Source organism: Amblyomma maculatum, chromosome 6 (assembly GCF_055883805.1).
Source record: "Amblyomma maculatum isolate TAMU_Amacu chromosome 6, ASM5588380v1, whole genome shotgun sequence".
NCBI classification, from domain to species: Eukaryota; Metazoa; Arthropoda; class Arachnida; order Ixodida; family Ixodidae; genus Amblyomma; species Amblyomma maculatum.
The window spans coordinates 79486044-79507904 of record NC_139349.1 but is presented as its reverse complement, the minus strand read 5'-3'; the positions used below and the strand labels follow the sequence as shown (position 1 = coordinate 79507904).

Sequence of the window (21861 nt, the reverse complement as noted above, 5' to 3'; positions counted from 1 at the left end):
ATAATGACTGCAGGTATAATGCGCCGCGTTCGTCCACACGCCCGAGTGTAAGCCGTGGTCGACTGCAGCTAAGCAACCACAAAAATGGCCGCCTCGGAAGCTCCAGACAGGCAGCCTGAAAGCATGTTTTATGAATTTACATGGCAACTGTACTGCTTAAAATTTATGGTAGAGCTTTAAACAATTTGCAATCGAGCGCTCGCCGACCGTCTGCACAGATCCAATGCAAATGCGATATCGAGCCCGCTAACCTTCGACTTTGAGCCTTCACCGCGTGGATTCTTTCCTCTCAGACAAGAGATCGATGACAATTACATGCATGGCTCAGTGAGCGTGTGACAAGGACTTCTGCTTGCCTTTCAGTTCCATACATGTCATTGCAAGAGGAAAACTGACAATCTATTTTTCTAGTAAATAAAATCTGGAGATATTTCACGGACACAATTGCAAATAAGCTACATGTGCGGTTCCGCCAAAAAAAAAGGAGATGTGGAGGTTGCATGAAAGATACAGTTTACTGTTTCTAAAGCAACTGATGTGAATTTGTATGAGAGCAGGTATGTTACACAGCCAGGCGTAACAGAGGTTGCAGTAGCTACTGTCGCAAGAATGCTAGCGTCTATCTAATCGCGTAGATTACAGTCTATTTTATCTACTATGAATGAGCGCACTACAGAGGGCCAACTCGTTTTCGAGAAATTCTGCCTGATGCGCATCAAGATAAGAAGGATAGATAATAAGAGGGATATTTCATGCAGTTTAAATGCAGCGTTAAATAATGTTACCGCAGTTTAATCTCATTATAACGAACTCGAAGCGGCCCCGCTTTTTCCTCGTTATAGTCACTGTTTCGTTAAAGCCACAGGTGATCTTGTGTCACGAAATCAGCGCATATTTTTGTTAAGCCGGTGCCGCGCGAAAAAGCGCGCGTGGTGTCGCATAGACGGTACCAGAAGATTGGAGATATGTCCCGATGGCCCCTATCCCGCGCGAGGAGAGCGCGTAACCTTGCGCGCCTCGGAGTCGCCCCCTCCTCATCCCTCGGTGCAGGCGATGACTCAACCAGCAGAGAAACAGCTGGTGGCCTCCAGAAAGTTCCGCCGAAGCTGACCAATGGCGACGCGCGTCTTGGCGGGAGGAAGAGAGGACATTGGGGGCGCGAACATCTGAACATCGAGGACATCTGGGTGCGCGAACTACTGACAAAAACTCGGAATCTTGCTGGACAGGAAGCAGGTATACGGTGCACAGCGACACGTCCTCTTCTTCTTCCATCGTTTACTTCATTCCGCTTTCGGAGAGGGAAATAGAAAGGCCGGGTACCTTCCGGACAAGTCATTTGTTATCTCCTTGTCTGAGTGCTAGTCGTTGGTTTGAATTCTGTGTGCTGCACAACAAATGCTAATGCATTATTGTTGCGTGAATCCGGCTGATCGCACGCTATTGTTTTTTTTTTGTAATCGGTGCAGTTAAAGACAAACTTCAGATATATTCCCGTAGTGTAGTACCGAAGGAGGGGATGGGCATTGTCAAGACGGAAGGAAGGAGGAGGAGGGCCTGCTGCACATAACTCCGGGACACCATTTTTTATTAATCCGGCCCTGCGCACAAAGCAGGAATTTTAAGATGAGCACGAGTTTCACGATGTTTTCTAAATGTTATTTCAGATTTTATGTTATTTGAAGCCAGCACACACTTGCCAATATCTGTTGTGCCAGTACTCGCACGTTCAGTGCGTGAGTGAATATGTAGTGAACGCACTTCGCGACTGTAGTGCATAAAACACTCGATTCTGATTGCTGCATGGTAGTAAACTTATTTTTGTCTTCCTTGAGCTTGATATCAGTAAAGGCTGGTTCACACTGGCGACTCGCGAAGGCATCGCGACACGATTCGTCGCGGAGGGGCGATTATAGTCACGGAGGGGGAGACCAGAACGAGTCGCCAGTAACACTCGCTGACCGATTTCTTGCGATGCGACTTCAAGTAGCAGAACTCCTTAGTCAACCCAGGCTTATATAAATTATGACATAATGATATTTTAAAGTGGCTCTTTTTAACCTTCTGAAAAGAGTGTGCGGCCACCAATTTGGAACTGATCGTCATCTCACGTCCTGTTGGACGAAAGCGATCGAACGAGCACTTGAATCACTAGCCTCTAATTGTACAACACGTTGCCTGCGGCGACTTTCCTTTTGTATTCCAGACTGCGTCGCAGTAATGCGCGTTTTATCACATCACGCTACGAGCACTAAGAACGAAGAACAGGTAGTATTCACCTACGTCACAGCGGCGGCGATTTTGTGGTACTTGAAGCACAGCAAAATGCTGCAGGCAAATTTAATCGGCTTATCGTTATCTGTCTCGATTGCACTGCTGAAGCTGTTCTCTTGACCACAAAATGGCACCCGCGCCAGAGAATTGCGCAGTGGCTGCAAGCCACATGGGCGTATTCGGCACTGGCGTGAGCGCGCGTCCTGCACATGGCCAGTCTTTCCAGCTTTTTGGACGCCTCGCGGAAGAGCGCATGAGCACCGCACTATTACGCAGTCTTTGATTCCGATGAACAAGTGACTCAATACTCGCATGCGTCGGCCTGAAAAAAAAAAAAAAACAAGCAGTGGGACGGGTTAGGGCGAGAGCCTAAGATCAAGATATCACACCACTGTCCGCCACCTAAAAAAAAAAAAAAAAAAAAGAAAATGTAGTTATTGCTTTATTTGCAGCACGTTCGATTTGACAGTGAAGATAAGGCTGGCCCACTCTTCCCGGCTAGCGTTAGGGCTTTGGCGAGACAAAGCCTACCGGACAGCAAGGACAAGGCAGCAGCATGGCTTCGCACTTTCGCCAGTGTTCGGCGGTAATTTCCTTAATTATTCGTAAGGTCGTTAAGAACTACCCCCAAATGAGCGGTCTAACGAAATGTTTGTTGCCTCCCGCGTAGAAGTGGTACCCTGCAAGCTGAGGCCGTAGAATTTCTGCGAATTACAGCTTAACAGAAATTTCTGTTCTGACAAAATCGCGTTCGTGCTAGCTGGTCGCCTGGTCGTCACCTATATCAGAAGATCGATTTTATTACAGACGAATTACCTCCTGCCTGTGCAAGTAGTACATCTACCCGCTTGTCTTCGAAGTCAGATTTTGTCGGTGTCACTTCATCAATGGTAACTCGGACGAATCCTTCCCACAGCTTCAGCGCTGGAGAAATAACGGTGAGTGCGATCTCAAAATTTCGGTTCTCCAACTCCCGCTGCTGAATCAACGAGTTCTGCACTCCCCAATGATATTATTAATAACGTGGATTATATGCTGAATTCTCAAACAAAAGTGCCGTAACGACCCACTTTATTCCAGGCCATTGTTATACCATTTGCAGAGCTGTCGATGCAGGCAATGATAGGCAACACGAAATCGTGTGTCACTGAGGGACGGTCGCGAATCTATGGTCGATCTACACGTGAAAAACATGTCCCGACAATGTCGAATGTTCTAAAAAGCAGAGAAGGAAGCGCTGAAATGTTGCTCGGGGACTGCTCTATTATGATTTGAATTTTAAAGACTTGTTTTTCCGGTAATGCTGGGGTCGAAGTTTTACTCATGGGAACTAAAATCGGCCGATGAAATTATTTGGCTTGGTTTGTGGGGTTTAACGTCCCTAAGCGGCTCAGGCTATGAGAGACGCCGTAGCGCAGGGCTCCGAAAAATTCGACCACCCGATTTTTTTTTTTTTTTAAAGGTGCGCTGACATCGCGAAACACACGGGCTCCTTGCTTTTTGCCTCCATTCAAAAGCGGTCGCTGCGGCCGAGATTCCTTCCCGCATCCTTGGGAACAGCAGTCGAGCACCCTAACCACTGCGCCACCGTGGCGGGGGCCCGGTGAAATGGAGAGTAGGAGAGGCATGAAGGTTAATGCGGTATTGGTCTGCCACCCTGCACAGTTGGGATGCATGAGGGCATATAAATGTGAAGAAACGACACAGAGGTTTTCTGAAGGGCACGCCACTGGCTCCCTTCGGGGTGCGTTCATGTTCCCCGACTTGGCGCGCATAGGCAGAGAAACGATTTGAAATTGTTTCAAGTAACTTAGGGAAGTTTTGGCAACATTTTAGATTAACAAGGACAGCTTTCAGGCCTAAGCATGAAGTAGGATGCTCGCACATCTGAGACAGCACCTCTAATATTGGAAACCATGGTCCAGGAAAAGTAAACAGCGTTCGCTGCGCAATCATCACCTTATAACGTAAAATTTACAACTCATCATAAAAGCCTACATATGATTGTACTGCATGTCGCACAGGTTGGTGATGAATGTTTTCGTTTAGTAAAAGTTCGCGCACTTTTCATTCTTTAATCCTTTTTGCGCTGGCTAAATCAAGAAGCAGAGCCATTTTCTGCTTCTTGATTTAGCCCTAATTATTTTTTACTTTAACTTTTATCTCAGAATTGTTTTTCATTGCCTCCGCATTCTCATTTCCTCCGATTTGCGTATATATGCCTTCAGAAATTACCAAGAAGTTGGCGAAATATGGCAGGTTTTTTTTGTTTTGTTTTGTTTTGTTTTTTGCCTAGCATTACACATTGCTCTGAACTGTATGCAAGTGCAAGATATTTGCGGATATTGTTATAAAATACACAGCATTAAGATTGCTTCCGACTCGTGTTGTACAGCTCGCCTTGGACTTCGAAATCACTCTGCAGAGGGAAGAGCTCTTGTCTTCACGTACTAAATTTTCTAGGCTTACCACAGAGCTATACGGAGCCCTACGGCACGGATTAGACGGAAAAAAATTGTTTGTATGCCATACAACGACTAATTTGCTTCTGCGCGAAGTGAGAGTTCGTCATCGTTTAGGTCGAATTGCATAAACGAATGCTGGTGCAAGACAAATGAGCATAGCGGTTAGGCAAGCCGCTGTGTTTCAATTAGTCTTCGTGTGGTATTGCACTGTATAGTATGCATTTCGAGTGCATCAGACCTCAAACAGTCGCCTTCAAATTGTTTTAGACTGTAAAGCTTCCCTCAGGACAAAGTCCAGCGGAAGCATTCGAGATCTGGTTCGAAGAGGTATTTTTTATAGTACACAGACTTTCTGAAGAAGAATTTGAAGGACACTCCTAAATACGACACAGCTCTGTGTGAGATAGCTTTGATAAGTTACTCGTGCCAAAGCCAAAATTTCAACTGCAACTTGCGTTTTTTCTTTGATCCAATCTGCCCGCTTTTGGGCTCCTAAAGCCATACCTATAATTTTCATTTCTATTGCTCGCGCAGTTGAACTTTTTTCTTAGAATGTGCGTTCTGGTCAGTACAGGTATGAGATAGTTTGCACACACTTTCTCTTGGGGCATACTGGTAACCTGCCGGTACGTGTGCACCTACAGCTATATATCGTCCATTGTATATTTTTTATTAGTACTACCACTGCTGCCATAACAACAGAAGTTGATGGAGAAGGTGAAAAAAAAAAAAAAACAGCAGTCAGTCCGTTTGATGAAGTTTTTGCCTTGCTACATTTGGCAGCGACAGGTGGCAAGATTGAATACAGCATGACCAATGAAAGGTTGAAGAACCAATGCAAAAAAAATGCAGTACATAACATATGAGGCAGCCAAGCATGTAAAAAAAGTAAAAATCACAACAACGTGGTGTAAAAAAAGTCATTCTCCCATGCGAACAATAAGTAACCCATGTAAATGGAGGTGGCATACAGTAATCTCGGGATAGATTACGTCCATTTAAAAATTAAACTATTAAGCTGAACTAGCAGTTTCTAATTAACTTTTTGACGGCCATAATTTGTTCTTGTAAAGAGCACTTTAGTATATTACGACGAGGGTAGGGCGAATCAGATAACTGCAACATAGCTAGATTAGAGATAGTGTCGACATTTCGTTTTTTGCTAGATTTTATGAGCGCAACAGGCTAAATGCATGTGGGCATAGCTATACAATATTGAAGTCAGTTATCAAATCCTTCGTGGTATGCCTACTTGCTAAGTTCTGGACAATATATGCAATATTTCCTAAAGAACGGTTATTTTGTGTAAGTTATGCTGGTGTCTTTGTTACCCACACTAGTGTGGAATAAAAATAAAGCATTTTATAGAGAAAGTGTTACTTTTTGTAAGATATTTCTTTGTCGCTAAACAAAACTTACAACATTTGATTCCTTGAAGCATGATGCAATTGCAGGGCATCTTGAAAGTAGGCACCGAGTGATTTAAATGATTGCACTGTTTCAGTCGAAAAGCAAGGCGCTCGTGTGCTGTGCGATGCCAGTGCACGTTAAAGAAACCCAGGTGGTCGAAATGACCGGAGGCCTTCACTATAGCGTCTCTCATAGCGTGAGTCACTTTAGAACGTTAAACTCCAGAACCTAACTTTAACTAACTTGTGATCTATAATAAAAAACTATTTCTGTATTACACGTTTTGCTTTTAGGACGGAAAGGCACAACCTTTGTTTTAGCTGCATCCACTGCGAGTGAATTTGCATCTGACCACCCTTCTAGACTCTTAAGCATAACATTACCTTATACGTTTAGATGATTACAAGGTTCACCCGATACATAGAAATATATCATCTGCGTAGATTATAAAGTGGGTAGAAGTGTGTCAATAGTAGATATATCATTAATGTAAGGACAAAGGATACAGCCCTAAGGGACACCACGGTTTACGGAACGTACATTTAAAGTTATTGATCCGTACGTACTGTTTTTGAGATAAATGTAATTGTATGAGAAGTACAGCTTGAGCTTGAATGCCGTATAATTATAGTTTATTTCTTTTTATTTCTTAAAGGCTCCCATTTTAGGGAGTATTACATAAGAGGTGGGAATAAACTTGAAATCCGAAAAAAACAGCGGTAATTATTTAACAATTAAGGCGATTTGGTGCACGTTCTTGAAAAGCAAATTACGATGCGATAAGGACCATACACTAGGTTTAGGTCTTTCCAATCTAGCTTCTCGAGAAAAGAGCGAAGAATAAAAGGTAGTAGGGTGCAGTTGTGAGCGCGCAACTTGAAGTGGATGACTGGTGCGATGAGATATGCGCACTGCGGCTTTGATACACAGTGCTTGATAGAAAAATGAATAAAAAACTTATGGAAAAGAGCAAGGCTCGCAGTGCGACGATGAAGAGAGCCGTGGCAATCCGGGTTTTGCTTTCAAAGTTGGAACACTGGTGTCATATAAGTATGACGAATGAACCGGGCTGCACGATTTTGGACTGATTTCAATGCAGTGATTAGATATGCTTGATGTGCCTGGTCCCATATTCGTTCAAAATTGTCTCTTAGCGTTGGTGAGGGTCCCATACGATATTATTCGCGTATTCCAACTGAGCCTTTACCAGTGCTTCTCAAGTATGGAAGTTTTAACTTTAAGTGATCCCTGCGCAATGTCCGGACTATTACGTTATGAATTCCACTTATTTCGTTCATTGACGTGTTAATTTTTATTTTTATTTATAGATACTTGGATATATTGTGAAAGAAGGCTAGGTCGAGACGGCAAGGTCGTGACAGAAAGGCCAGCGATGCCTTGTCTAGCGTTTTATTCCGATCACGAACCCAGGCGCTTGCCGGAGCCGGCGCCGGGGGACGATGACGATGGTATGTAAAAATGAAAGAAGATCATGACATGCGCAAATGAAAGAATGCTTATTTTCCTAGCGGTGTACAAGATACAAAACCTCTAGATCTGCTATTAGTTAAATGTTGAAACTCAGTTCTTCTTGCTGGTGATTTTAATTCGCATCATGTGTCATGGGGCTGCAAGACATAGTTGTGGCAAGCGTCTTTGGGATTGGGTATACACACAACTTTTCCTGTAGAAATTCGGGTTCAGCCACTTTCATAAGAAAGCACGTCAATCTGTGTTAGATTTAACTTTTAGCTCTCCCAGCCTTTTTGTTAATAATTGGTCGACACTTGATTGTGGCACCTCTAGTGACCACATACCGATTGCGTTTATGTTAATCGCCCTGTAACTCCAGCGACTTCTCAGTTGAAGTCATTTATTAACTATAATAACTTTCAGTTAACGTTACGCTCTAATCTTTAGTCAGTGACTAACACGTATGAACAAAAATCAAAACGCTTATGCTCGGTGATTGAGGATTGCCGTAAGAAGTCTGAGATCTTGGCACGGAGCTCAAAGGGGAATACTTCAGCTGTTTGGTGGAATGCTGATTGTTCCCGAGATTACAGACGATGAAAGGCGACATGGAAAAAGCTTCTAAACAACCAGTGCCCGAAAAACTGGCATGATTATAAGTTCATTGCAGCTACTTTTAAACGTACAGTTGCAAAAGCGAAGGACGAGTATGATGTTAGGCATTTTGATTTCCTCTCTAAATCTGGCAACCTAACTGCTCTTTTTGTTTGTTTACGCTCGCGGAAAAAGATTCCGCAATCACAGAATCCACATTCCCTTATTTTGACTCCCCATGAAGCAATAGACACAATTGAAACAATTGCCAAAGGACTGGCGAAGCGTTTCTCGTCCGCACTTCCTTCATGCTCGATATCTGTAATGCCAATGGATCAAGTTAATTATGATCCTCAAATTTCCGTTTCTGAGCTTTCTAGTTATGAGATTACCAGCCGCTGCTCCCGGTCTTGATAACGTAACTTCAAAAATGTTAAAAATTCTTTTTGTCGAGTCACCTGGGACGTTATTAGAGCTAGTAAATTATTCCATCAAACATGCTTGGATACACCCAGAATGGAAACTTGGCAAAATAATTCCTTTACTTAGGAACAAAGGTGGTGCCTTTTTCATAGATAATATTAGACCAATTGCATTAACATCAAACATTGTAAAATTAGTTGAAATAGTCATACTTATACGCATTTTGGACTTCATGAATCAATAAAATATCCTCAGCCCTTGTCAAATTGGTTTTCGTGAAAAGTGTTCCATCTGGAACGCGCATGTTGACCTCGAGAGTAGAGTTCTTTTTAGCGCGGCGCCAAAAAATGCACGCTGCCTTGATAACGCTAGATATAGCCAAAGGCTATGATAATCTTGAACATAGCATTCTATTGCAAAAATTAAAAGATCTTCAGTTTCCACATTATTTAGTAGCCTGCATATCTGAATTCCTCCAAAACCGAGAGTTTTACTGTGCATTAAATGGCGTTCATTCTGGCAGATATAAGCAAGCCAGGGGAGTGCCGCACGGAGCAGTCCTCTCACCAGTCCTTTTCAACATACTACTCAGCTCAATTCCAGTTAACCATGACGTTCGCACTTACGTATATGCAGATGATATTGCGTTTCTTGCAACTGCATCGGATATTCAATCCATTTATCTCCCCGCTTACAAATGCACCTAAACTCTATTGAGAATTGGTTGTGTGGCTTGCGTCTCACATTAAATGCTAACAAAAGCGCGGTCCTTGTATTCAGTATAAAAGATCCTGTAAGTCTGTCTGTAATGTATCAGCAGCAAATAATGCCACAGGTTAAATCATTAAAGTACTTATGATGATAATCTTTCATGGCAGCCCCACATTAACCATATTGCTACGAAAGGGGCTCGGGCCGTGGGCATGTTGCACCTAATTAGTCGTCCCCGGTCTAGAATGCGGAGAGATGTGCTTTTAATGGTTTATGTTATGTATGGGCGTTCAATTTTAGAGTTCGGTTCAGTCTTGTTTTCTGGTTCAGCAGCTTATAAAGATCGACCGCTTGTTTTCTTAGAGCGAGAAGCGCTTCGGTTGTGTCTTGGACTTCCAAAATTTGTTGCCAACAATGTGCTCTACCTTGAAGCCGGATTCCTCCTTTGATATGTAGATTACAAATTCTAACTGTTCAGACGTACCTAAGGATATATGAATCTATCTATCTATTCACCGATCTATGTCTATTTTTTGCTGTCAACCGACCTCCTTTTTCGATGTCCATTGGCCTAAATTTCACACCCCGCAGGTAGTTATGGTCAAAAATTTGCTGGACCCATTAAATGTTTCCCTTCCTACTATTCTACCCATACAAACCAGCGGTTCTTCTGTTGAAATTGTTTTTGACGACATATTCCCGAATAACGCTAAAGACTTATCCGTTATTCTAAACGGATTATTAGAAGATTATTTAAGAAGCCTTTCTGCTAGTTTTGTGTTAGCTACTGACGCATCTCAATGTAATGAAGAGTCGGGTGTGGGTATATATTGTCCGCATTTAGACTGGTCTTTTTCTGTCCGGCTTCCGGACTTCACCCCACTTTTCGAAGCAGAGTTTCTGGCGGTGGCACTCGCTTTACGGAAATTAGACTCCTCTTTTTCTAAAGTGGCTGTAATTTCCGACTCGCTATCCTTGTGTTCATCCCTCTCTTCGTCAGTGGATTCTGCAATAGTAAAAACCTTTCTCTCCCTGATCCCTAGACATTTGAAAATTGTACATATGGTATGGGTACCAGGCCGCAGCAATGTGACTTTAAATGAATATGCTGATTGTTTGGCAAAAGAGTCCCTCAATGGCCCCGTATTATCTATTCTTCCGGCGACAGCGTACATCACCGCAGCGAGGTTTCGGAGAAAAGTTCTATTAAATCTGATGACTACCTACATCTATATTATTCTTGGAATATAAAATTATGTCATTCACGGCAACTTGAGACTTCTCTAGCAAGGCTGAGATGCAGTATCCCGCCTTTAAATTTCTATGTTTACAGGTCTGGTTGGCACTTTCGCCAGTCTGCGCATTTTGCGGTGAACAGGAATCATTAGATCACTTTTTATTGTTTTGCCGCCGCTTCACTACGTTGAGAAGACAGTTGATGGAAATGCCATTGCAACAGCTTCGCCTCAGTTTAAGTAGCCCGATATTGTTATCATTTGGCGCCACCATCCTTGGGCACAGTCACAGGTCTGTTTTCACCGCCATGCAAATTTTTTTACAGGAATCAAATCGTTTGCCTTGCTAAGTATTTAAGCATCACTTGTTCTACAATTGCAGCGTCAATCTCCCGTGTGTGTTACCACTTTTCAATTTATATTTCACTTATTTCCCGTTTTGGTTTCCTTTCCTCTACCCCTCAAATCATTTTTTTTTTTAAAGCAAGTATACTTCAAAAATTTTCTTTGCTACCCAGTTCTTTCTGTTAGTATGTGCCAAAAGTTTTTTGGACAACAACAACAACAACAAGACTAGGCGGGAAGGCGATGCCGCGTGCAAGATGACGATAAGATGGTGCGATGAGTACGTCCCCGTCAGTGATGTGGTCAGAAATAACAGTAAGTAGTTTTTCGCACTGAGGAGGCAAAACAGTATCAGCGGCGGCAACGAGGGGATGATGTCGTTCAGAAAAGTCGGATGAAAAATCACCGTCTTTCATATGGATAACACGGTCGCCACAAGAATTCAACGCCGAAGCGGTTGACAAAAAATCCCATCGAAAAATCATCAGATGCGCACAATGTGAGAGCACAGCAAACTGCACATGATGGCGGACGCCGTCGATAACAACTCGTACAGTGCACTTCGCTTAAAGGCGCAAAGGCGCATTGGCTTCAACGGAGTTCAGGCCCATCATATGGTGTCGTCACTTTAAGCAAGCGGTAGCACAGATCAATGTAAATGACAGAAATTGCAGCCCCTGTTATCAGTCAAAGCTTCGACCGGTAATCCTTCAGCGAAAACAGAAATCACATTATACGGGCGATCAGAAGGACTTTTAGTAAGTTCGCAGAGTGCAGTTTGACCTCCGGAAACTGCAACACTTAGTTTTCCAGATGGCGGACAGGGAGAGTTGTCGCGGGTCGGAGAGGGGAAACTCAGCAGCGGTATGAAGATGGGGACCGGCGTCGGTATATATGGCTCCCACGAGGCTCAGACGAGGACTCTGGAGGTGGGAAGGATCGTCGAGGTGGGCTTGGAATAAACCGGCGTTGATAATATGAAGTTGAAGGCATGTCACTTTCTAAAGTGTCGTAACCACGGCGCTCGTTCTGAAGGTGGCAACGGCAGAAGCGGGATATATGTCTTTTAATGCCACAGTAATAGCAAACTGGTCGGGAGGGGCGCCAAGGTGCGTAATAGGGTGGTGCAGGTTCAGCCGTCGCCATTGCGTTGACGTGATTGTAGGTTGCTTCCGGTCAGGGCGGGGGAACCAAATGAGGTGGGATGCAGCGAGGTGCGCGTTGGTCGGCGCTGGCCGGGTGGCAGGAGGTTCGGATGCCATAGGGTGGGTGATGGTTGCTAACTTTTCCTTAATGGTGTTGCGGAGAACGGCGTCATTAGAAGGTGCAGAAGAATGATCGCACCCGTGTCGACAACAGACAGGATTGAGGGCTGGAAGCTCCTCGCGGGTGATGGCTGGAATCGGTGCCCGCAGATCGAGGTCAGCAGAGGTCGGGCCAGTAGTGATGCCGTGCTGCAATTGGGAGGATCCTGCAGCTGTTCGAGGCGTTGGAAGGTTGTAATAATGTAATGAACAGTTGAAAGATTATGGGCAACTAGGGTGTTATAAGCCATATAATTGATTCCTTTCAAGACGTGGTGTACTCGTTCAGGTTCCGGCATGGTGGGACTAATACACCGGCAAAGGCCAAGCATGGTCTCTATGTAAGACGCATATGACTCGTCGGGAATTTGAAGGCGGGAAGCGAGCTTGGTCTTCGCGATCTCAGTCCGAACTGCCTGGTCGGCGAAGTACTGGCGGAACTGCTGTTTGAATGGGGTCCAGTTAGTGGTGTGGGGTTCGCGATTAATAAAACAGTTTCTGGCGACCTCAATGAGGCAGAAGGAAACATTCAGAAATTTCAGAGCATCGTCCTACCGGTTGTAGGCACCGCAGCGTTCATAGGTGTCGAGCCAGTCATCGACGTCCTCATCGCGACGACCAGCGAACAGCGGCGGGTCGCGTTGTCGTGTGGCCACAGCCGGAGGGGGTGGTGCAGCCGACGTAAAGGGTCCGGCCGGTTCGTGGGTACTCTTGGTAGGCATAACGATGGTGGCAGTTGTCAAACGGCGACGATGCCCACCATCTGTATAGTTTAGTTGGAAGAGCCCTGGATGCAGACACACGAGAGTCGAGTAATAGATTCCCACTTATGACGTGTTCTCTCTACTTTCTTCGAACTATGAATTTATCGCATATCTTTCTTCAAATCACGAAGCTTATTCAACGAGCTCGTTCTTTCAATTCTCGCCTACTCGGAGGCATCGGCGTGGTGACGATCGGTGCCTGGCCCCTGCTATTTCTGATTTTTTATTTACTACAGTACCTACGTCTCGTCCTGGTGAGCACTGCAGTACGGGGACGAGGAAAAAAAACGCACACAAAAGGAACACTTCACAGCACCGAAGTCGTTAACTGAATTAATACAGGCATCAAATACAGCGTTCTGATGGACATTACAGTAAGGGGCGTTACAAAAACTTAATTGCACCAAAGTAACAAATAAACACACGCAACAAAAACGGGTAAATAATCATTGCACCAAATCAATAAACACAGGCAACAAACACGGGCAATCAATCAGTGCAAACAAGAGGAAAAATGAAAAAAGCTACAGATACTAAGCGCATCGTAAAATATTGCACAATTAGCAGTTTCAACGATCTCGGGACGCAGCCGGTGCCACTTACTGATAATGCATGAAAAAAAAAAAAGAAAAAAACGAATCCTTAAAAGCAGACGTGCGGGCCAAATTTTCCTCACTCCAGCTGTGATCTCGCCGGTCAGACACGTAACTATGTGCTTGTAGATATGTACGAGTACGATAGCTAAGGGTGTTTCATTACAGAGTATACGTCCCTCAAAAATACGAGGCGAAATCGCTTTTGGCGCAATGAGAGGTCCACCCAGTTTATTCGGCGTTCAATAGCAGAGATGTTGCTAAGAAATTGGTAAGAACTAGTTACAAAACAAGCAGCACGGTTTTGAAAAGCTTCCAAGCTGTTAATGAGGTGCTGTATGTAGGGGTCCCACACAATATGGGCATATTGATCGAAGGATGGGCCGGAAATTAGTTTACAAATGGTTTCCTTAGCGTTCTGTGGAGCTTGCTCGAAATTTCTTTTAATAAAGTTACGAATGCGACCTGCCTTCTGGATTATATATTGGATATGACGATTCCATGTTACATCTGAAGGAAAGGTGACGCCTAGGAATTTAGCTGCGATAAGTGTGGTGAGGGGCTGACTGTTATTGTGATAATTTGATTGAATGGGGTTACGATTTCTGGTGAAACGGATATAGCAGCATTTGGAAACGTTTAGAGACATAAGGCAGTTTTTGGCACCAATGGGATATACTATGTATATCAGACTGTAAAGCTAGTCTGTCTGAATCAATAATAATTTTCCTGTGTAAAATGCAGTCATCAGCATACAATATGATTTTTGATGTTATTACAGGGCCAATCTCATTGATATAAATTAGAAAAGAAAAGGGTCTGGAATAGGACTCCGTGGTACTCTGGATGACACAGAAGCGGTAGCAGATTCGCCTCCATTTATGAGTACTTTCTTCTAACGGTCAGTTAGATAATTTTCCAGCCAGAAAAAATATTTTGAGGTACTTTGTCAATTAAGAATGCAGTGAATCAAGTGAAATCAATCAAGTAGAATTAAGAGTGCAGTGAGGTTGAAAATTATTATCAAATGAGCGAAATTTGTCTTTAAAAAATTCAATTAGCTGTTTTACGCAAGACTTGACTGATCAAACCTGATGTTTCACACAAAAAAAAATGATTATCAGGATGGGAAAAAACATTAGTGTAAATTAGCATGTTCAGGTGTCTTACAGGGAACGCGAGTTAAAAAAAATTGGTCTGTAGTTTGAGACGCTGTCTCTCGATCCGTTCTTGTCAATTGGCGCTGCATTTCCTATTTTCCATTACTGAGGGAGTTAAGAAGTAGCCAGAGATTTTGTGAACAGTGCGCATAAATAATAAGATATGATGTTTGCACAAGGTTTAAGAACAAAGTTCGGTATTCCGTCCAGAGCAGGAGCAGATTTTTGTTTCAGCTCCTAAAGGATATTAAGAATACCAGCCCTATAAATTGTAATGTCAGACACGACCTCAGGAATCTATATATATGACTTACCTGCTGCTGTTACCCCTATAATTTGTTTATTTGCTGATGCATGGTTTTGTGCTTTACCATAAAATAACTAACGATTCCAATATTCACTATCTTCAGATCGATCTAAATAACAAACTTGGTGTCATACTTGTAAAATTGTACTAAACATTAAAAATGCAAGTCTATGATGAATTCTCGTTCGAATGCAACATATCCAATTCACCTTCTTGACAGTAATGCCATTAATATCGCATATCTTGCCGGTATCTCTGCATCCACATTACTAACACACTTTCCCGGAAATTACATACTGAATATGGTGCATCCAATACAAAAACATGGGTTGCTTTTGAAGAAACTCTTTTCTTGTTCCATCACTGAAATTATTATTATACACCATTTATGTGCGACCACAAAATGAAATATACTCCATCTTTATGGGATTCTGAACACGTCACGGCACACATGTTGGAATCTTAGCAGAACAGTGCAGCGCGTTTTATTTTGTCTACCATCATTCAGCAAGCGTTACCCAAATGAAATCGGCCTTAAATTTCGTGCCACTAGCTACCAGCCGAAAACACATCCGAATTTCTCTGTTTCATAAGATTTCCTGCCATAATGTTAATCATCGCTCCCCATGGATTGAACCAGCACTCTTAATTACTCATTGCCGCAATCACCAACAAAAAGTCTCAGTGCCACACCGCAATAATGATCGCTTTGCCCAGACGAAGACAAGTCCACTTGTTGAAACGTTGGCTCGACCTGCGAACTGAGGCGTACTCCCTTTACCCATGCCCTTTGCCCTTGTTCAGTGCTCCTTCATACCGAAATCGTATTTTTCAGGAACCCGTAAAGAACGCAATGAATCCTACATGTCCTAAAGTGATTCTATTCAGTTTAATAGGGACCTTACAATGCTGATTATAACTAGCACTGTATTTGTGTTCCGACCTCACCGCGAGTACCTTTCTTTTTTCTTTTTCTACTTTGCTTGATGATTTGGATTGATGATGACCATGCACTGTTGCAAGGTGCTCGCGGGTCCCAATGGTAGCGTTGGTCTGGCGGCCCAGGGCCAGAGAGAAGCATCAGAAGGTCCCTGCAAAAGACTACTAGACGCCGTCTAACAAGAAACGTTGAATATTGCATAGCGTAAAAGCGGCCAGACAAGCTGCCTCGATCCAGAAAACACATTAACTCATCGCGACTCTGTACTGCGAGTCCTGCAACTTTCCAGGAGAAAACGTCCGCAAAGGCGTACGAAGGGGCGCATGTGTCGGCACGTATGGTAAATAAGCCTTTTTATTATAGCGAGGTTCTACCATGCTATCGGGCTCATATGTATGGATTAATCTAGGGATCCAATGGAATGTACTACGAATGAATGCGTGCGTGTGAAACATGCATTGACTGCAGCCATCCGGCTTGCTCCTTCAAGGCGATCGTGCACTGCAAGCTTCATGCTTTTGCTTCCATAAAGGAAAGTAGGTGGACTATTCATATGCTCTATTTACGTGGGTGTGGACGCGCATCGCGCACTGCAGTCCATATAGTTCTATAGCATTGTTGTAATCGCTGTACGTTCGCGTGCCCGAGCAGTTTCGTTTTCGACGATGAGGAGATTTCTCCCGATTTCTCTCTCGGAACAGTACACAGGCGTACCGCTAGGGAGCGTCGCGAGCAGTTGTCATGGCGATCAGACGCGCTGCCGATTGAATTAGAAGTGCTGTTGATTTTATCGAATCTCTGAAGCGTAAAATTTTTACTCTGTTTTGTTTACACATCTATTTAAATACTAGGCAAAATGCAAATAATGTTAAAGATGCAGTAAGAGCGCCACCACGGCGCAGCGTGTGGTAAGCAAGAACAAAAATTGTGAGTCAGCCTCCCGACGTCCTTTTTTTCTTCCCTTTTTCTGCTGCGCTTTTCCTTTTGCTTTTCTCCTGCGTCTCCCTTCCAATAATTTTTTTTTTTTTTTTTACTCCTAGCGGGAGCGGGGGTTCAGGCATCTAGCGCGTCATTTCTTTCTGTGTGGTATTGGCACCTTGGCTTGTTCCTTTCAACTGATTTCTTTCTTTTCTTATCGCTAAGTTTCCGAAGATAAGATAGAATTTGAGCAAAGCGACGAAACTGTATCGCTCTGGTGCCCTGGCAACTTCTTGCTTTTTGATCTCGGACCTTAAGAAAAGCGCGTCTAAAATTTGGTATCACGTCCACGAATTTGCTCATTCTTGGCATTTTTCAGCATCGCGTGGAAGCGAACGATAGGATGAAACTCTATTCCGACTCGAACTTGGCGGATTTTCTTCTCGTGCACGTCAGGTAAGAACCGTTGTCTTTGTGCTCGCTTGGCCCTCTTCGCGGGCTCACATCGATTTCATGTGCGTTGGCTGCTGTGATTGGTCTGGTGATCACCGGCAATCTCGGTGTGCATGCGGCCAATTTGTATCGGTTGCCGATGGCCGCGCGCCTAGGTGCAATCTCGTCAGTTTTTCCTCCGCATTTGTGTAATTTGGTTGTGTGCAATCTGCTAGAAAAAACATGTTGCGCACAGTAACCGTTCTGCGTCGTTCTGCGTGCGCTATGCTGCCGGCGTCGTTGAGTGCAGATACAGTGAGCTGTTGATACCATTGGTTTACAACCTTTTGCAATTCACTGTCAATTGTGTACTTCTTTTGAGTGGTGCACTAATTTACCGATTGTTGTAAATGCGTACATTAAATTCGTAAAAAAAAAAAAAAAAAAAAATGTTTACTTAATGTGCTAGTTATGAGCAGCTGCACAGTAACCATTCTGGTGTATATTTTTGTGCAGCGAATGGTTGTGCAATAATTAGTGCACGCGCAGCTAATTTTTTGCATATTTTTTACTTTTATAGTTACTTACCAGGGCATATCGGTGCTTTCGTGCAGCCAGACATGTCTGACCTTAAGAATAATTAGTTTAACTGCACTGTGAAATACTGCATTCATTGCTCCTTTTCTTTTTGTGTCATGCTGGCTATGCAGGAGAAAGCTGAGGCACTCCAGCCCTCCTTAGCCTGCTATGGAAGACCTAAGCACCTCAATGCTTCCACCATCCCCAAGTGATGAGCTCAATGGCGAACAGGAGGAAAGCTACCTGTGTCCCCTGTGCTTGTATTCCACCACAAGTGCAGCCATCCTTTTTCGTCATCTATTCATACACACTGGCATCAAACCATATTGCTGCTTTGAGTGTGGAGAGCGCTTTGCCATTCCTGAGACTCTGCGAAGTCACCTGATGGGGAAGCATCCACGGAAGCTTCCACTTCACTGTGACAGGTGCAAGAGTGACTTTCGTTTTCGCTTGGAGCTCTGCCAACACGAAGTTGTGTCCTCTTTGGAGACCCTGCATTACTGCTACTATTGTGGAAAAGGCTTTCTCTCTGCGTCTGACGTCCTCCAGCATGCGCGGACATCTCACCTGCCTTCCAAGAAGCATGAGTGTGATGTCTGTGGCAGGTTCTTCCCTACCTTTGAGAGCATCAGCATTCACAGCGTCTTTCATTTGCGGCACAGTGGCCCTTATCATCAAGCAGCGATTGGTGAGTAACATGGGACAGGTGAATTCCCATAAAGAATCCCAGTATCTTTTTGTTCTTTCTTCAGGTTTAAAGCATTATATTTCCAATATTCAATTTACAGCTGGAAATATATTGATACGTGGCAAGGTAAGGCCAAGAGATTAGTCCAAGATGACTCCGCACACAGCACACAGAAATATAGCAGCGTTAACCGGGCACCAACCGGCACTGCTCGCACGTCGTCTTCACCAAAACTCACGAGCTTCTTCTTCTTCCGTCCTTATGCAGATACCAGTGCATGCACCGCCTAATGTAGCAATATGAAAAAAAGTTGTTGCTGTTATAAAATGTACGCCATATCAAGTTTGCATTGAGTGCACACCATCCATCATGTTGCAGTACTTTGACTGCAGCTCCGAATACGTCATTAAAAAAATGGCTCAAATCCTTTCTAAGCCATTACACTGCGTAGTCGTCTGAAGCATGCAAGCAGCTTGCTGTGAAACAAAGAAAGTGAGTGACAAAAGTGTAGCTGCTGGGTTTTAGAAGAAATGCTTGTTCACAAGTGCATCTACTTGAGCAGTGTCTTGCATTTGGCAGATGCCATCATGATGTTGTTGCTTTTGCCCATTCCTTGCAGTGGCTGTGTTGCAAGTTGCACTGCGGACATAGACCTAACACATTCTGAATATTTTTGTGCAGAAACTCCTTAAGCTTATGCGTCTAGCTTAGAGTAAGTTCGTAATTAGCTGCAACGCTTCCCACATTTGTTGTCATTTTCTCCCATTTCAAGGTTCAAAGAAGTACACAAAGTTCCACCGAAAGCGACGACCACACCGCTGCCCATTCTGCCCCCGCCACTTTCTGTACTTGGCATCACTAAAGAAGCACCAGCTGACACACAAGCTGGAGAACAGTTCCCTGTGCCGCATATGCGACCGGCCCTTCACGCTGCCTTGCTCAGTTCAGGGGCACCTCAAAGAGCACGAGGAGGAGCTGCGGCTGTACGCAGAAGAGTTGCCGCACGGCATCCCCTCAGAGCCACCACACGAGTGTGAGCTGTGTGGCAAGACCTATTCCACAAGCAACAGTTTGCGGGCCCACCGAAAGACCCACAGCTCCGACCGGCCACACAAGTGTGATGTGTGCCAGAAGCAGTTTCTGCGCTCATACGACCTCAAGCGCCACCTCCGCATCCATACTGGCGAGAGGCCCTTTGTCTGCGACGTTTGTGGCCAGGGCTTCTTCCAGTCCTCGGCCATGCGTAACCACCTGCGCACCCACACTGGTGAGCGACCATTCTCTTGCGACGTCTGTGGTAAGGATTTCACCCTCGCCTCGACGCTGCGAGGCCACATGAAGATCCACACAGGTGAGCGACCTCACCGCTGTGCCCTGTGTGCCAAGTCTTTCTCGCGCCCGTACGAGCTCAAGACGCACATGCGCATCCACACGGGGGAGCGCCCTTTTGCGTGCGGCGTCTGCGGCCTTGGCTTCGCCCAGGCCTCCACGCTGCGGACTCATGTCAAGATCCACGAGCAGGGGGCAACCTTCGCCTGTCGTCTGTGTGGCGAGGCCTTTGCGCAGGCAGCAGACCTGGAGACCCACTCCAAGATTCACCTCGGGGAGCTGTCCCCACAGCCGGAGGCGGCACTGCCGTTCCGCTGCAGCATCTGCTCAAAGACCTTCACGCGACAGACGCATCTGCGCAACCACATGAAGCTGCACTTGGGCCCCGAACCATTCAAGTGCGAGGTATGTGGCCAGGCATTTGCCCAGTTCTCGACACTCAAGAGCCACCTCAAGGTGCACATGGGGGAGCCATCGTACTCGTGCTCAGCATGTGGCCAGCACTTCCTGCAGTTTGCTGCGCTGAAGGCACACATGGCGCTGCACAGCAACGAGAAGGCACTCGTTGACTAGGCACTGTAGCTGCCATGCTTCTACGCTGCGCTGAATTGCCGAAACAGGGAAACACCGTAGTCACACAAGTAAAATTGGCCCAAATGTAGGTTGATCCAGAAATTTAGCCAATATATATGTGTATTAAATTACTCGCTTACAAGTCTACACTTCTTTTTCTAAAGTTTCAGTTTTCAAATCTTCAGTTTGTAAGAGGAATTGGCATGTGTTTGTGTAAATTTACATATTCTTTTTTGTGTTGAAGAAATGCAGAGCACAGTAAGAATAGAAAATCATTGAAAAGTAAACCTGTGGTTTCAAAAAAGAAAACACTTCCACCTAGTCTATTCTAAGTTTTTGCAGCCTATAGAAGCTTTGGTGTAATTCAGGGAGTGCATCTCATATGTTTATATTATCCCATACTATATACTTCAGTACCTTACTGTACTCTGTTAACGCAAGGGCGTTCAGTATGAGTTTACCAGTTTCTGTCGTTGCTGGCAGAGTGCACTATTCCCTGTAATATTCTGACTTAGTTGCATGATACAATTTAGTGCTATCATAACCTGTGCAGCGTAAATGCACTACACACAAAAGTAATCACTGGACTGAAAAAAATTTGGTCTTCAACCACATGGCAACATTATTTCATATTTTCCGGCTCATAATGCTCAGTTTCCATTGAGAATTTTAGGAAACTGAATATTATATTGTTCCTTAGTACATAAGCAGCTATCCTGGCGTGAGCAACCATCCGAGCATCGAATAATGCTGCCATTGATATTTCTGTCCTCCTGAACACGAAAGCTCGCCAGGCATTGAATTTGTGCACCTCATTTCTTGGCTACAGCTGCTGCAAACATCATTTGCTGGCATTGAAATCTTGTTGCTGCGCAAAGCATCCTTCAACTTATCCTTGCAAGTTTTATGTCATGATTGGCATAGCTATATTATAAATTCCATATTGCGAAATATGCTCCATAGTTTTGGCGAGTTGTAGAGGTGTGGAGGCAGTCGCAACATACATGTTACTCAGGGTACTTTATGTGAAAACCAGCACTTGTCAGTCTTGTCAACTTTCGTCCTTGTGAGCCTGTGTTAGCGTGAATGTTTGCGTGTCCAAATGTGTGTTGGTCTTGAGTGAGCTGTTAAAGGCCTTACACGGTGTACTGTTTTAGCATGCCTCAAACAGATAAGCCATTCAGTATGAGCACATTAGATTATTGTGGAAAGAATGCGAAGTAAAAAAAAAAAAGTGGTCATCAATTTTTTTCAAGTACTTCGTAACTCCGAAGAAATAAACAAAGATATCGACTCTCAAACTTGTTGAGGACTGGAGATTTTTGTTGTAACTTTAAGGGTGTT

The 21861-nt window shown here is 44.3% G+C and overlaps 1 protein-coding gene across 6 annotated transcripts; it reads left to right on the top strand.

Annotated features, from left to right (window-relative positions):
- Positions 1–2731: 2731 nt before the first annotated feature.
- Positions 2732–21810, top strand: LOC146186085 (uncharacterized). 6 transcript variants are annotated; one of them, XM_084607002.1, is made up of 6 exons: positions 2732–2860; positions 3082–3212; positions 7478–7618; positions 17296–17372; positions 18059–18615; positions 19388–21810. In XM_084607002.1, the coding sequence occupies exons 5-6, from the start codon at positions 18096–18098 to the stop codon at positions 20515–20517; spliced, it is 1650 nt and encodes a 549-aa protein (XP_084463128.1). In that variant the 5' UTR covers positions 2732–2860; positions 3082–3212; positions 7478–7618; positions 17296–17372; positions 18059–18095; the 3' UTR covers positions 20518–21810. The 6 variants fall into 6 exon arrangements, with proteins under 6 accessions (XP_084463128.1, XP_084463127.1, XP_084463129.1 ...); XM_084607001.1 differs by lacking the exon at positions 7478–7618; XM_084607003.1 differs by lacking the exon at positions 7478–7618 and having other exon boundaries at positions 2732–2884.
- Positions 21811–21861: the final 51 nt, after the last annotated feature.

What these genes read in the sequence shown, in the direction of transcription:
- LOC146186085 (XM_084607004.1), top strand. Translation starts at nt 18,096, where the DNA reads ATGGAAGACCTAAGCACCTCAATGCTTCCACCATCCCCAAGTGATGAG. An exon ending in TTATCATCAAGCAGCGATTG is followed by an intron (nt 18,616 to 19,387) that starts GTGAGTAACATG and finishes TCCCATTTCAAG; the next exon opens with GTTCAAAGAAGTACACAAAG.